General features: G+C 42.5%; 1 protein-coding gene across 1 annotated transcript; it reads left to right on the plus strand.

The window, feature by feature from the left end:
• Nucleotides 1-437: 437 nt before the first annotated feature.
• Nucleotides 438-9,295, plus strand: CCNA1 (cyclin A1). The gene is given in 13 exon segments (XM_036831734.1): nucleotides 438-584; nucleotides 1,081-1,266; nucleotides 4,163-4,409; nucleotides 4,597-4,721; nucleotides 5,173-5,192; nucleotides 5,194-5,236; nucleotides 5,238-5,268; nucleotides 5,271-5,369; nucleotides 5,372-5,393; nucleotides 6,507-6,711; nucleotides 7,669-7,782; nucleotides 8,653-8,786; nucleotides 9,093-9,295. Coding segments are annotated over 12 exon segments (1,257 nt in total). The 5' UTR covers nucleotides 438-584; nucleotides 1,081-1,101; the 3' UTR covers nucleotides 9,145-9,295.
• Nucleotides 9,296-15,076: the final 5,781 nt, after the last annotated feature.

The raw sequence follows: 15,076 nt of genomic DNA on the forward strand, positions 1-15,076 counted from the left end.
GCGGAAAAGACGTTAGCGGGAGGAGTTAGCGGCTGTTGGGAGAACAGGTTCAAGGAAACAGTCCCTTCCAAACCCCGGCCATCGCGGGGCGGGCCTCCTTCCTCCCTTCCAGACATCTGCCACAAGAAGCGCGGGTACCCACGGCGACCGCCCGCCCGGGCACGCCCGAGCAGGTCCGGGTAGGAGGAGCCGGGGTCCGTCGCCGGTTGGCCCCACCAGGCCCTGAACGCGCAGGGGTCGCGTGCGTCCACCCGGAGCATGCCAGGTGAGGGGACGCCATAGCGATGCGGCCTCAGAGCGCGCACGCCCCCTGCGGTTGGCATGGAAACGGCCCCCGCGAGGCCCGGGAGCTCCGCTGATTGGCCGATTTAACAGACGCCGGGAGCGGGTCTTGAAAGTAAATAGCTCTGAGCGCTGGGCCACCAAAGCTGGGACTTCGGCGCCCCGACTGGAATCTATTAACATCTCGGTCTCCTTCCGCCCCGCCCCCTTCGGCGGCTCCTCATTCCCAGTGTTCGTGTGCACTTGCTAATTGTTGGAGACAGATGTATAAAGATATAAGACGGTGAAGAGCGAGGCCCGCTGTGGGTTCCAAGCAGGTTTTGGGGCCTTCTGTCTTGTGGGAGGAGGGCCGTGGAAGAGCACCCTGCTTATCACTTGGGAAAGGGACGTACTTTCCCACAGTGATGTATCCTGGGTCATTTGTTTGCAGGCAGCGGGGTGGTGGGGTGACGGATAAGCATCATAGCCCGGAAAGACACGGGCTTGTAGGTTTGGACTCCCAATTAACGTGGGGCTTAGTGTCTCGGCTTGGAGGTTTGTCAGATGTCTCTCTCTCTCTCTCTCTCTCCTTCCAGCCGTCAACCAGATCTTGGAAGAAAGCCTGGAGCGATTCACATCACTGTTTTGGTTCAAAGCAGCTTTGATCGCTTGCACTGTGACTTAGGCCCTTTCAGCCCTAATAATTGCAGGGAAGATATCTCACAGTGCTCTCTCTTCTGGAGATTCGCTGCATTCCTGGAGCCCCTCGTGGAAGAGGTTGACTAACCGGCTTGTCTGTTTCTCCTTCCTTGCTAGCAGTAGCCTGTGGAGACTGAGGCTATGCATCTCAGCAGCTCCAAGAGCGGAGTAGTGCTGGCTCCAGTGTCCCGAGGTCCTGATGCCTGTCAGATGATAACCAGAGCCCAGCTTGGCCAGGATCCGCCACAAAGAACAGTACTAGGGGTGCTAACTGAGAATGGGCAGTACAGGAGGACCTGTGGCCAGGTAATGCCTGAGAAGAGCCGGGAAGGCTACTCGTTGAGAAGGGCTCTCATGTCTTGGTGGGAGGTGGGTTTCTCTTGAAATTTTACCTCCAAACTCTTCTTGAGTATTCAGCCATGGAATCTGGACTATAGGGACATTGACTTTTTTTTTTTTTTTTTTTAAAGATCACATTGTCAGGTCCCTTTTCCAACTAGAAACATGAATAATTTTCTTTGTTATTTTGCCAATATCAAGGAAATAACACATACTGTTTAGGTCAAGTATATGTAAAGTCAGTTAAGTTCTGGGCTAAAAGGGAATGTGAATGCCCCAAAATAAACTATGGAACTGGGGATCTTCCAGATTGGAGTGGTATTCAGATTGATCTAGGCTGTGCCTGAAGCATCCTGGATAACCTTTGTTAAGCTCATTGGTGATGGTGTTAGAATCAGGATTGGATCCGGCTATACTAGATTACTTCCAAATGCATGCTTCAAAAGTCGACTTCTCCTCAGGACAAAGGACAGTTAGGCAAACGGATCATGGGCCATCTGATATCAGTTGCTTGTGCTTAACTGATCATAGGTACCTCCCTTAACAGACTGTAAACAAATTCAGACACTTAAAATGCGAATGAGGAGTTTGGATCCTTAAGAATAAATTTTGAAATTAAAAAAAATATTCCTCAAGTATGTTATTAGACAACCTTCTCATAACTGTGCCTTAAGCCTGTACTGCACATCTATAGTGGAATGAAGTTGGCAATAGTACAGTGGAATAGGTGGGCAGGTATTCTTTCCATTGTATAGGTGAGAAAATTTGAGAGGTTTAAGAACCCTCCCCCCCCCCCAAAAAAAGTCATGACGGAGGCCAGATCAGAAGCCTCATCTACTGACTCATCTACTGACTGTTCAAGGCATCTGTGTTTTGGTGGCATCTGGTTATGGGAGAAAATTACCCAAAGTAATCTGTTACAAGCTTTGGAAAAAACTGAGAAAAGGTGGTTTTAGCAAACTTAATTTGCTTAGCGATGTTTACTTCTTTAAACTTGAAGTCTAAAACCTCTCATGAATTGGTAGTTACTCCCATGCTCACTTTAAATTCATAACCATTAGCTAACCTCTATGTTGCCAGGCACTACCTCTACATTTCCCGGTTCTATTCCTCTACAACCTTCTTATAGAAACCTTCTATTTTATACTTTCCCGTCTCTCTTTATCCTCCAAAGCCTCTATCTCCATCCTTCCTCTCAGCTAATAACTTTATATCCTATTTTCCTAGAAATATAGATGCAATCAGAAGAGAATTTCCACATGCTCCCATGTATCATATACTCTGCCATCCCCCTCCTGCTTCATGGCCCATGTGTCCCTGCTCTTATGTAATGTGAACCCCCATGTGTGCAGCACACCTGATGCCCTCTTGCCTCTTCAAGGATATCATTCCATCAGCTCTTCTTTCTCAGTCTTCTCTTCTCTACTGGGTTAAATCCAGAAGCATGTAAATATATTGTGATTTTTTTTTTTTTCAGTCTTAAAAACCTTTCAGCTACAAAGCTCTTGGCAGCAACTGTCCCATTTATGGCAGTGTTTCTTGAGAGTTTGTCTACTGTAAACTCCATCAGGATGAGGATTTTGGACATCAGGTTTTCTGCTGTATTCCCAGTGTTTAGAATAGTGCCTGGCCAGGGTAGCATGCAAATGTTTGTTGAATGAATACTCTGTCTCAAATTCTTCTCTTGTTGTCTTTGACTCAATTCTTAATCCTTTCCTTATGTGACTGATTGGCAGCATTTGACACTATTGATCACTCTTTATTCCTTGAAATAGTTTCTTCTCACTCAGCCTGGAAAACACGGCTCTCTCCTGGTTTCCCACCTAGCTCACTGGCCACACCTCCTCAATATCTTGGTTCTTCCTCATCCAATATCTAAAAGCTAGAGTGTGCCAGGGCTTAGTATTTGATCTGAATCTGCACGCACTCCCTTGGCAATCTCTTCAAGTCTCCTGGCATTAAATACCATCTATCTGTTGATGACTTCTCCTTCTATCTCCAGTCTGGACCTCTCAGCTATGTTGCAGGCTCACATGGTGAGCTGCCTACTTGATGTCTCCACTTGGATCATGCAGTAGGCATCTCAAACTTAGACGAAACCAAACACCAACCCTGGCCCCAGACTGCTCTTCCTAAAGTCTTCCTCATCTCAGTAAACGGAATATCCATCCTTCCTGTTATTCAACCCCAAAACCTTCGTCATCCTTGACCCTTCTTTTTCTTCCACCTCACATCTAATTTGCTGAGAAAATACTATTGGCTGTATTTTAAAAATGTCTAGAACCTCATTTATTATTCTCATTATGTCATATAATAAGGTTCTACATCTTATAGGAGAATTTATGCGTAGTATGCATTTCTAAAATCATCATGTTTCTAAGTAACTAGGTTTAAATGGGACCTTTACAGGAGCCTGTTGACTAAAAGTTAACTATTTAAGGAGGACAATAGGAACTCAGTAACTGTGTGTCAAGAACCTTGCTGGGTTGGTATAAAAGCCTGTCATGCTACAAGCACAAAAACTGATTTACAATTTTCCACCCACATGTGGTACCTAGTTCACTTTGGAGGAGAGCTATAGTTTTTCTTTTTTTCTATAATCTTGAGTTCCCTTTGATAAATACGTGAGGAAGATGACAAATTTTAGGTAGCTCCTTTCCCAAATGTCAAATGTAGACAAGGATAAGGGCAAAGTCATCCTTTGGAAGCTTCATTTTCTGAAATTCAATTGCAGACATAGATATTTCAATTTAAGATTCCTCTCCTCTTTCCAGCCTGCTGGTTTGAGTCACATGGGTTCTTAGCACCTATGAGGGCTACGGGGGTGGGGGGGCCTCTAACAAAAAACTTAACCCTTTTCTAGGGGATCACAACACTCAGGTGTTTCTCTGGGTCAGAAAATGTCTTCCCTCCAGCTGGAAAGGAAGCGCTGTCTGACAGCAGGGTTCAGGTGCCAGCCAAGCAAGGATTTGACATGTACATGGACGAGCCTGAGCAAGGGGACAGAGACAGCTGCACAGGGCGAGAGGGGATGGCATTTGAGGATGCCTATGAAGTACACACCAGCACACTCAAGTCAGACCTTCACTTCCTGCTGGATTTTAACACAGGTAATGGGACTCACCTGTGGCTGATGGTACCCTGTCTTTGTAATCATCTGCAGCATTTAGTAGCATATAACTAGCAAGAGAACACCCTGAAGTAGTAACTATTTTCACAACTGCCTGTAGAGGGTTAGTGGATGGAACTAGTTTTTAAATTAAATGTTCTTACCTGATAATGTTGAACCCCCTGCAGTTTCCCCTATGCTGGTAGATCCATCTCTCCACTCCCAGTCTGAAGATGCATCAGATTTTGGTACAGATGTGATAAATGTGACTGAATATGCTGAAGAAATTCATCAGTACCTTAGAGAAGCTGAAGTGAGTTTTCCCAACTTCTCCTTCAATTTCCAGCACCCCAAACACTTCATATTAAGATAGTTATACACTCTTGGCCATAACCACTAGTGAATGGCATTCTTGTGACATCTAAACATGAGAACATTTATGAAAAATAATAGTTGTGAGGTGAGTAGCAGTTATTTGGACTATTTCTCTTTGACTCAAAGGGTTTGTATGTTAAGTATTTCACTCTTGGGGATAACGATTATTGCCATTTTCCTTCCCCCTCCTTTTAAGTCATCTGTTAACTAATTGCATTACAGAACCAGAATTCACCTTTTCTCTTCCATACCATGGTAAGATGTATCTGGCTCTTGACTGAGTTTCCTGCTAACCTTTGCTCATGAGATTTTTAAAAATAGCAACTGTTCTGTGGCGAATCTTTCTAACATAGCAACTATTTGAATATCAAAACTCTTTCCCCAAACAGATAAGACACAGGCCCAAGTGCACTACTGAGGAAACAACCAGACATCACAGAAGGCATGCGAACCGATTCTGGTAGACTGGCTGGTTGAGGTGGGAGAAGATATAACTTTCGGGCAGAGACTCTCTACCTGGCCGTCAACTTCCTGGACAGTTTTCTTTCCTGCATGTCTGTTCTGAGAGGGAAACTGCAGGCTGTAGGACAGCAGCTCTTCTCCTGGCTTCGTAAGTGTTCTTCAGCCAAATAATGTGAAACTTGCAGCCTGTCAAAACACTTGATTTCCGTTCCCATTTATTGGAGAAATGCAGTGCTTGATAAGTAAACTTATCCATGCCTCCTTTGATAGAATGTCATCATTTTTATAGTGTTTACTGAGAATCTGAATCTTACCACATGTTCACTCGTGCAATCTTCCATTTGGATGTTTAAGATCCTCTTAACAAGAAGTTCAATATCATGACTAAGGCAGCCATCAGCTCAAATTCAGGAGGCCATTAACTATTTGTGGTGTAGTCTTTGGCTGGTAGTCTAGTATGATAAATGTCCTATTAAAGAGATTTTGGTTATATAAAACCCTTCTTCATGGTCTAGCAAGTGACTCATAATAACACAGTTTTATTTGGTTATAGTGAATAAACTATTTTAGCTGGTTCCTGTTACTATCAATCATTCATAACAATATCTAATTGGGTAGAAAGGGCTAGTTGCGGCTAATCTTCTTTTAAATATAAGTGACCTGCTACGGAATGTAGTTTCCTTTCTATTCTTCTGGTCCTCAGACATTATACTTATTAATGCCTTAAATTTTGCAAAAATTTCCCTACAGAAAGGAGAAACAAAAAAAAAAAACCAAAGAATTGATAAACAGTGAAATTGTATCATCATCTATCTCTTAGATACATAGCATCTTTTGCTAATTCAATAGAGAAAACTGAACATGATCTTTCAAAAAATCCAGACTGAAGGAGTTTTTTCCTACCAATTGTGTTCAACATAACATTCTTTTCCACAAGATGATTTGAAGTCTATAGAATTAAGAGGAATTTACCCACATGTCTGTCATTCAGAATCTTTCAGCATATCAGAAGCCAAAACCTAAAATTCCCAGTTGGAAATTGTTTCTTTACTATCCCGTAGCAGCAAGTACGACACAGCCTTGTCATACTCGTGTTCTTGTTCTGGAAACGAGCTCCTCCTCTTTTCACACCTGTACCATTTCGTGATTTGTAAGTGATACTTAAGTCTGCAAGGGCCATGTGACAGGCATGGTTGTGACAGCACAAGAGGGAGAGCACAGGGTCAAAGCTTTACTTCCCCAAACTCTTTCCCTTTTGTAGGAAATATGAAGAAATATATCCACCTGAAGTAGATGAGTTTGTCTATATAACTGATGATACCTACACAAAACGACAACTGCTGAGAATGGAACACCTGCTCCTGAAGGTCCTGGCTTTTGACCTGACAGTGCCAACCACCAACCAGTTTCTCCTTCAGTACTTAAGGAGGCAAGGGGTGTGTGTCAGGACTGAGAACCTGGCCAAGGTAGGCCACGTGACTTCCAAGAACTTCAGTGCCAACTGGATAAAAAAAGCAGCCTCCTTCAGTTCTTCCTTCCTTTTCAGTTCTTTGCCTTGGGCCCAGAAAAGCTTTTTGGCAACTGGAAGAGAACTAATTCTAAGAACATGACTTCTGCTTACGAGACATTACTAGTAATCGTGTTTGGCAGACATGGGTTGTCTAATCACCCAGGTCTTAGAAAAAATTTAAGCTTGGAAACTGTTCTCTTGTTATATACAGACCACATGCAAGCAATACCTCTTAGGTTTACAGAATGGGAACAAGATAAATATGGCTCTATTTGGCTCTAATCTCATCCTAACTTGTTAAGTAATGAAGCACTATTTGGTCATTTGGAGTTCTAGAACTTTAATTGAAGGCACTAAAGTATTGGTTTGGAAAACTTGGTTTCCGTCCATAATGATCTAATATATCTGGTATTTATATGCTATGCAAAGAGTAATAAGGATGTCTCTATAAATTTCCCAATATGTTTCTTTTAATTTGATAAGTTCCCACTGGTACTGTTCTAGCCTCTGAACTGCATGTATTTGCCTGATAAATTAATAGCTTTAACATGGACATATTTTTGCCTTTGGATGAAGGCTCTAGTCCGCTCCAGTGGCCAGAGCAATGCTACTTGACCAGCATAAACCTGCACCACTAGTATAAATAACCCTCACGTATACTGTACGGTTAGGCCAAATACTTGCCTATCCATTTTGAAATTTACTTGAAATTTATTACAATGTAAATGTTATTCTGGTTATGGACAGGCATAGCAATTATTAACCCAGTGAATAATTTTGAGCATCTATTTCTGCACTCATCACTAGATGCACACTGAACAAAGATGACAGTTTGTCCCCTTGACATTTCTAGGTTTGCTTGTAACCTTAGTCAAATTCCTAATTCCAATGGGATTTTCTCTCTTGTGCTTAGTATGTAGCAGAACTGAGTCTCCTTGAAGCTGACCCGTTCTTGAAATACCTTCCTTCACTGATTGCTGCAGCTGCTTATTGCCTGGCAAACTATACTGTGAACAGGCACTTCTGGGTAAGATTCTAGTTGCTTCTTTCTAGATGAACCTCAAGGCCTATCTAAAGTCTGCTCAGTAACCCTGAAGGCTTAGAATGGGCTGGCCTCTTATGAAGGAGAGTTAGTTAGCTTAATAAGGAACTGGTTGCCTTGCCAGCAGACTACAACGTGCTGCTGAGTACTGCAGGTCAGTCTTCATGGCTTGGACTCAGTGGCGTAGCTCACTGGGGAGCAGAGGTTGCAGAAAGTCAAGGGGATGGTGGTGGCATGCTCATTGAATGGAAGCAGGTCTGGAAACCTCAACACACACCTTTATGCAAGGAGGGCTGTTGTAGTGTAAGCATTGACCACTTCAAGGCAAAAGATGCTGACTTTTCCCCTCTGTGTAAAATAACCTGGGTCCAATTAGGATGGTCAGAGGTTGTATCAGGCTTTCAAAGGAACAGGGCAGTTAGCATTGCTTCTTGGCTTGTGACGGTTGGCAAGATTAGAGATGGGCCCCTAAGATTTGGTTCTGAAGGCTCACTTTGTGCTACAAGAGTGGGGCATCTACTTTTATTTTTCTAGAATTCTTATTTTTTATTCTGAATTTGGCTAAGACTCATTCATATTCTATTTAAATAAAGTGTACAGGTAAGTAGAGGCTCTTTAGAGGCAGGTAAAAAATCCTGCTCATGAGAGAATAAACTGTGCCCAAATTGAGCATTATAATTGTACAATATGAGCAAATTTAGAACTCTGTTTTTCCTAATATCTTATTTCTAAAGTCTCTGAGGGAAGGATTACAGTTTCTTTTGAGATGAACATGGATACTTACTAAGATTTCAGATTTCTGATATCTTATAAAGCTATATGATGCAATTTTCTTTTGTCTTTTGTTTTGATTAGCCAGAAACCCTTGCTACGTTTACAGGCTATTCATTAAGTGAAATTGTGCCTTGCCTGAGTGAGCTGCATAAAGTGTGCCTGGGTATACCCCATCGACCTCAGCAAGCGATTAGGGAGAAGTACAAGGCTTCAAAGTAAGCTCCTGAAATTCTCTTATCTAGGCTCACCATTTAAAGCTTTAACGAGTGATAGTAATTTCAGAATTAAAAATAGAACAAATTGTATATCTGGTGCTAGGATGGAAAAGTAAGGTTTCATGTCAAATCAAGAAAATCAGTTTGGAGGGGCCTAGATTTATAATTTGTCAGCGTGTAGTACATCTAGTCAGCTAGCTCCTTCCCTTCTGTTAAAACTACTAGAAAGTTTTCTGTGGCCCACATGAGATTTTATGAAACCAAAGTCCTTGGCTTGAGCTGAACTTGCTTTGGGTCTCATTTCAGGTACATGCACGTGTCTCTCGTGGAACCACCTGCAGTCCTTCCTCTACGATAAGTTTCAGAACCGAAGCGCTTTCAGAACTTAATCTCCAGATCAACAGAATTGGTCTTGATTTTTATAGGTTTCTGCAGGTTGGGTCAAACTAGTGTTGCTATGATATAGATGACATATTTTTTAGAATGTAAATGTATTGAGGTTCTCTTAGACATTGGTAGCTTGTAATATAGTCTAAACTTCCTAAAGAATAAACAACTTGCCTTCTGACCACGTGTTAGGCTTATTTACTGATTACCATGGCTGACACACTTGCCTGGAATTTTAGTTGAGAGTATTACAAATGTCATCTTTATTTCAAGAATGCTTCTGTGTTGGTTTTATAAATCTGGCATGCTATTAAGATGAAGTGTTCTGAGGAATCCAGAGACTTTCATGTGTGGTAAATAGCTACTCTGAGACTCTTTCCTTCCTGTCTTTTTACTCCTCATGTAGCTCTCCATAAATTGGCAAGGGATGAACTCCAAGCCTAAACAGATTAGTGAAAGGATGTAGACAAGCACGGTCTATTCTAGTTTCCCTACTGGACCCTAGGCAGTAAAGACAGTGGGTTGAGGACTGAATTGGTCAGGTAACTCTGAGGGGTAATTTACATTTAATTCTAAGTCAGGGAAATGATGCTTACTTTGTAAAGGGATACCATTATGTCAACGTCCAGTTTTGATTTAGTCACCCATCAAGCATATATTTTAGCCCTAGAGGATGGTCAGAGAGGTAGAAAAAGAAAATTTTACCAGAGGATGGGACCTCAGAATAATTAAGCTAATCTCTCATATTCGTCCCTTGGGAGATATCCACGCTAAACGCAGCTCAAACTCAAATTATTCACGATCCTACAGTTCAACTCACTACACATTCATATATGGCTCCTTTCAGCAGCACTGACATAGTACACAAGATGAGGAAAACTGAAGCAAAAACACACTGTTTCAACTTTCTTTTAAAGATTGGTAGGCAAGTCAAGAGTAGACTTGGCCTTGAGGGAGAGTGGTGCTGCTGGGGATTGAATAGAAATTTTGTTAATCTCCAGATTAGTAGTCCTGGATCGGTAGGCCCTGGAGGCACACTGGCCTTCTGGCGGTGTGTGTTCTGCCTCGAAGAAAGGGATGATGTGGATTTAGGCCTTTAAAATAATGGCATAGCATCTCATTTCAGCCTTATTTTTCCTCTCTTTTCCTCCCCGGCGAGCACTGAAAGCAAGAGCCAGGGAAGTGGGAAGATTGACGTATCTGTTTGGAGTGGATAATTTGCTGTGGCAGTTCTGACATTTAGGGCTAGAGAAGGGCTGGGAAAGATGCAGAACGTTGAGATGATACGTCAAAGTAGACTGTCTCACAGAAATAAAACGTAATAGGGGTTATTTTCCCGATGCCTGAATCCATCTCTGTCCTCGTGCTCCGGCTGTCACTGCCTTGGCTTAGTTCCCGTCATTTCTCATATGCACCCCTCACGGTAGCAACCTCCTGATGGCTCTTCAGTTTCCTTTTCCCTGTTTCCAGGGTTTTCTGAAATGAAGTTGATGGCATCTCTTTCCTGCGTCTAATTCTTCAATGCCGCATCACCACCGGGATAAGATAGGGGGCATGCAGGCTCTTGAATGAGCCAGACCCTGCCCACTCCGATCTAACAGCTTCTGCTTTAGTTAACCCGTGTCGAGTCCCTTCTAGTTCCCTGATCGCCTTGTCCCGCCTTCCTTTACTCCCTCCCACACGCTGATCTCTCTCTCTAAATATTTCCCACTTCCCTTTACTGCTTGGCAACCTCCGAGGTGATTCTTTAGATCTAGTCTTTGGCCTCACAACCCCATCAGCCTCAGGGTAAATGTCTCTCACGATAACTGGCTGCTACTTGTCTTGTCTCCCCTCCTAGAGCACACATTTCATCCCTGTCCTCCTAGCATCTGGCTTCAGCCTAGAGATTCAATAATATTTTGTTGAATGAATGAATGGATTATACCTTTTATAGGCAATCACTAGCCCTCAGTTTAATCAAATCTAAAGTGATATTGCTGGGAAGCTTAAAGCTTTTCAAAGTACATTTGGATAAAATGAGTTTAAAAGGAAAAAATCGCAATTGGAGGTAAGAGTATATGGTATCCATGTATTGTACAAAGTTCACTCTCTTCATAATTCTTACATTCATTTTAGTATAAGAAACCAGATGATAAAGGAAAACTGTCATTAGGGTCTTGAAACAAAAGGCATGTCTTAGATGAGAATGGGGAACACAGTGGCTGTTCTGAGAGGCACATCCAGGGCTCTGCTGTCTTTACATATTCCTCCATCTGCCTTAGAGGATTCACAAGAGAAGTCTCCTAAACACTCTTCTGAACACTTTCTTAGCACCGTACCATAGTCAGGGCCTCTTCATATGCAACCCTCCTTTCTCCCTTCTCTCCTTCACAGGGGTCGGGCCAGCATCATGATCTGAAGGCTCTCCCTTCCTCCTCCAGTTCCTCCCCTTTTTATCTCATAGGTGGTGTGTTCCCCCAATAAATTTCTTGCACATCTACTCCTGTCTTGATGTCTGTTTTGGGGAGGCCCCAGACTCACCCAGAAGCCTAAGAGGTAGGAATAAACGGTATTTCCCAAATGTACTTGACTAGAGAAAATGTTCTTTACACAAACTTGTCAGTGTTTAAAAGGACACTAATGGGGGCTTCCCTGGTGGCGCAGTGGTTGAGAATCTGCCTGCTAATGCAGGGCACACGGGTTCGAGCCCTGGTCTGGGAAGATCCCACATGCCGCGGAGCAACTGGGCCCGTGAGCCACAACTACTGAGCCTGCGCGTCTGGAGCCTGTGCTCCGCAACAAGAGAGGCCGCGATAGTGAGAGGCCCGCGCACCGCGATGAAGAGTGGCCCCCGCTTGCCGCAACTGGAGAAGGCCCTCACAGAAAGGAGGACCCAACACAGCCAAATATAAATAAATTAATTAATTAAAAAAAAAAAACAACTTTAAAAAAAATAAATAAAAGGACACTAATGTTTCAAAGAACATGGATCAGAAATGCTGTCCTAGGGAAAAAGGATTAATGTTTACCCAAGCTGATCTACATTTTAATTTCTATGTTATTTATAATTTGATTTGTACAGATATGTTTAAATTATCTGTTAGTAAATTTTGTATAATTCTTTCATAGTCTTATACAATTATTTCAGTGTTCTGAACTTAAAGAATCCTTCAGATTATATTAAGGAAGATTCCTAACTGCTTAGATGCAATTGATATTATAGCTGTTGCCCTGGTACCCAGACAGAGGAGGGGTCACCCAGGCAAGCAACAGCTGTCTTCCTTGGGTCCCCTGGGGGTAAGCTGTTAAATGCCATTAATGCAAATCACCAAGATAGTGACTGACTATATATTAAATATTGACACAAGAGGGATTTCTGGAATACTTAAAAATGTCTGAGATGTTCTTAGGCTTTTAGTGATTCTATTATATTATCACATTCAGGAGAAACTAAAGTTATGATTACTAACGTCTGACAGTATAGAATGCTAAAAATTTATACCCCTTTGGCACTGGCTTTTTGAGAGGAATTGAGACCCCAAGGTAAATATAAGTATTATATATAGGAGAATCCTTCGGGCATTGTGTTTTGAAAATTATTCAAAGATTCTTAAAATTATCTGTCCATTGACAAATATTGAATGAATGGATAAAGAAAATGTAGTACATACATACAATGGAATATTATTCAGCCTTAAAAAGAAAGGAAACTCTGACACATGATACAACACGGATTAACCTTGAGGATATTACGCTAAGGTTATGAAATAAGCCCATCACATGAAGACAAATACTGTATGATTCCGCTTCTGTGAAGTATCTAGCGTCGTCACATTCATAGAAACAGAAAGTAGAATAGGAGTTGCCAGGGGCTTGGTAAGGGGAAATGGGGGAGTTGTTGTTTAACAGATATAGAGCTTCAGTTCTGCAAGATGAAAAGGTTCTAGAGATGGGTTGCGCAACAATATAAATATACTTAACGCTACTGAGCTGTACACTTAAATGTGGTTAAGATGGTAAATTTTATGTTATATATATTTTTCCACAATTTAAAAAATATAATCTGAGAAGTTTCACACTGGTGTTTTTAAGCATGAATATAAGAATAGTCCATCTTGTGGGAAAATACCAGCTCCTTAAGAGCAGAAATGCTATTTTATTGATTTTTGCATCCCCTACTGTTTTGCTGCTCAAAGTGTGGTCCATGGGTCAGCAACAGCAGCAGCATCTGGGGAGCCTGTTAGAGATGGACGACCTTGGATCCCACCGTGGATTTACTGAATCTAAACCTGAATTTTAATAAGACACCCAGGTGATTCACATGCACACTAAAGTTTGAAAGGCACTGCCCTACAGCACCTAACTCAGAAATGTAAGAGTTTAGTCTGTTGTTTGCAGACTAGACTCTACAAGATGTGATAAATGCATTCAACTTCTTTGCTCTAAGAGTTGCCGTCAACTCTAGACCTCATCATTACATATCTGCTAGAAATAAACAGTGAGCCAAGATTTATATACATTTAAGGTGGGATTTTTAAAAAGTAATATTCTATTTGATTCTCCATCCTGCGTCTGGAACAAACACTGAACTTGAAGACGGAGGCAACTGCCACCCTCCCACTCTCTTTTGACCACTTAATGACCTCTATGTGGCAGTATAACTCTGAGAATGTACAGAAAAGTCAGCATTTAGTCTCTAGATAATGATCATTCCTGTGCTCTGAAATGTTCATCCCACAACCACGTAGCAGAAGAAGACGATGGGTGAGGCCTTTGCTTATGGGGGGAGGCCCTCAAAGCTTTTCCCTCCTCCTTCCGTTCCTCTCTCTCGTTAACTCAAGAAGCCAAGCATCCCAGATCTGGCCGTATCATGGTACTATATACTCGACTGCCCCCCTACTTCAACCTAGGATGCTTAATGAGAAAGGAACTCCACAAACTATGGAAAGCTCAAGCTCAGGATCCAGGAGCTCTCATGGCTCCTTCTCCTGGAGCAGCCCTGCGCTTGGGTCTAAGGGGGTGGGCGGATGGATAGGCCTCAGATGGAATCCTCCAGCAAGCCTTCTCCTTGAGCAACACCTCGTGGTGCGCCCTGTAACTACTATGAGCCCCAGGTGTTACAGTATTTGCAATAGTGAGAGCGGAGGATCTAGGCAAGAATGGTTTGTGTCCACAGATACATGTGCAGTGGTTGGAGGCATCAGCAATTAGTACATTCTCTGACCGTTAAACATGCTGACCTATCACGCAGAGCTTTTGTAGCTCTGGGCTGGAGAGACTAGCCACTGCATGTGTTAACGGGGTGACAGTGCCTGAGAATTCAATGCTACACTGGCTGGAAAAAGAATTACTATCTTGCATTTTTATTGTATATACACTTTTCAAATCACTTTCAACTACGCCATCTCATTTGATCCTCACAAGATTTTGCGAGCATAAATAGGACAGGCATTATTAGCCCCATTTTACAGAAAACTAACCCAAGTCTTGGCAAGTTTAGAGTTAAGTCTGCAATGGTAGTTGACAGCAGTGGCTCAAACCCATTCACTTCACTCATTCCTTAACCACAAGCAAATAACTTAATGCCTCTGGGATGCAGTTTTCTTATCTGTAAACAGTAATGAAAATAATTGGGTCTCGCCCACAAGGTAGATGATACACCTGACGTCTATAGCATAGTGGCTGCCTGCACACAGTAAGAGGCGGTAGCCATTAGTTACTGTGATTCCTGCCAGAGATCCCACAGCTAATGTGCGATTACGTTAGAACTGGGACTCAAACCATCTTCTTCTGGTTCCAAGTCCAGCAGTGTTCCCATTATGCATCAGCGTGAGAGATTTTAGACGCAGCTCAGGCTTCATCTCCTTCAAGATGCATTCTCTCTCCCATGGCATTTCTGGCCACATGTCCCACCGCTCCTT

The sequence above is a fragment of the Balaenoptera musculus genome, chromosome 18, assembly GCF_009873245.2.
Source record: "Balaenoptera musculus isolate JJ_BM4_2016_0621 chromosome 18, mBalMus1.pri.v3, whole genome shotgun sequence".
NCBI classification, from domain to species: Eukaryota; Metazoa; Chordata; class Mammalia; order Artiodactyla; family Balaenopteridae; genus Balaenoptera; species Balaenoptera musculus.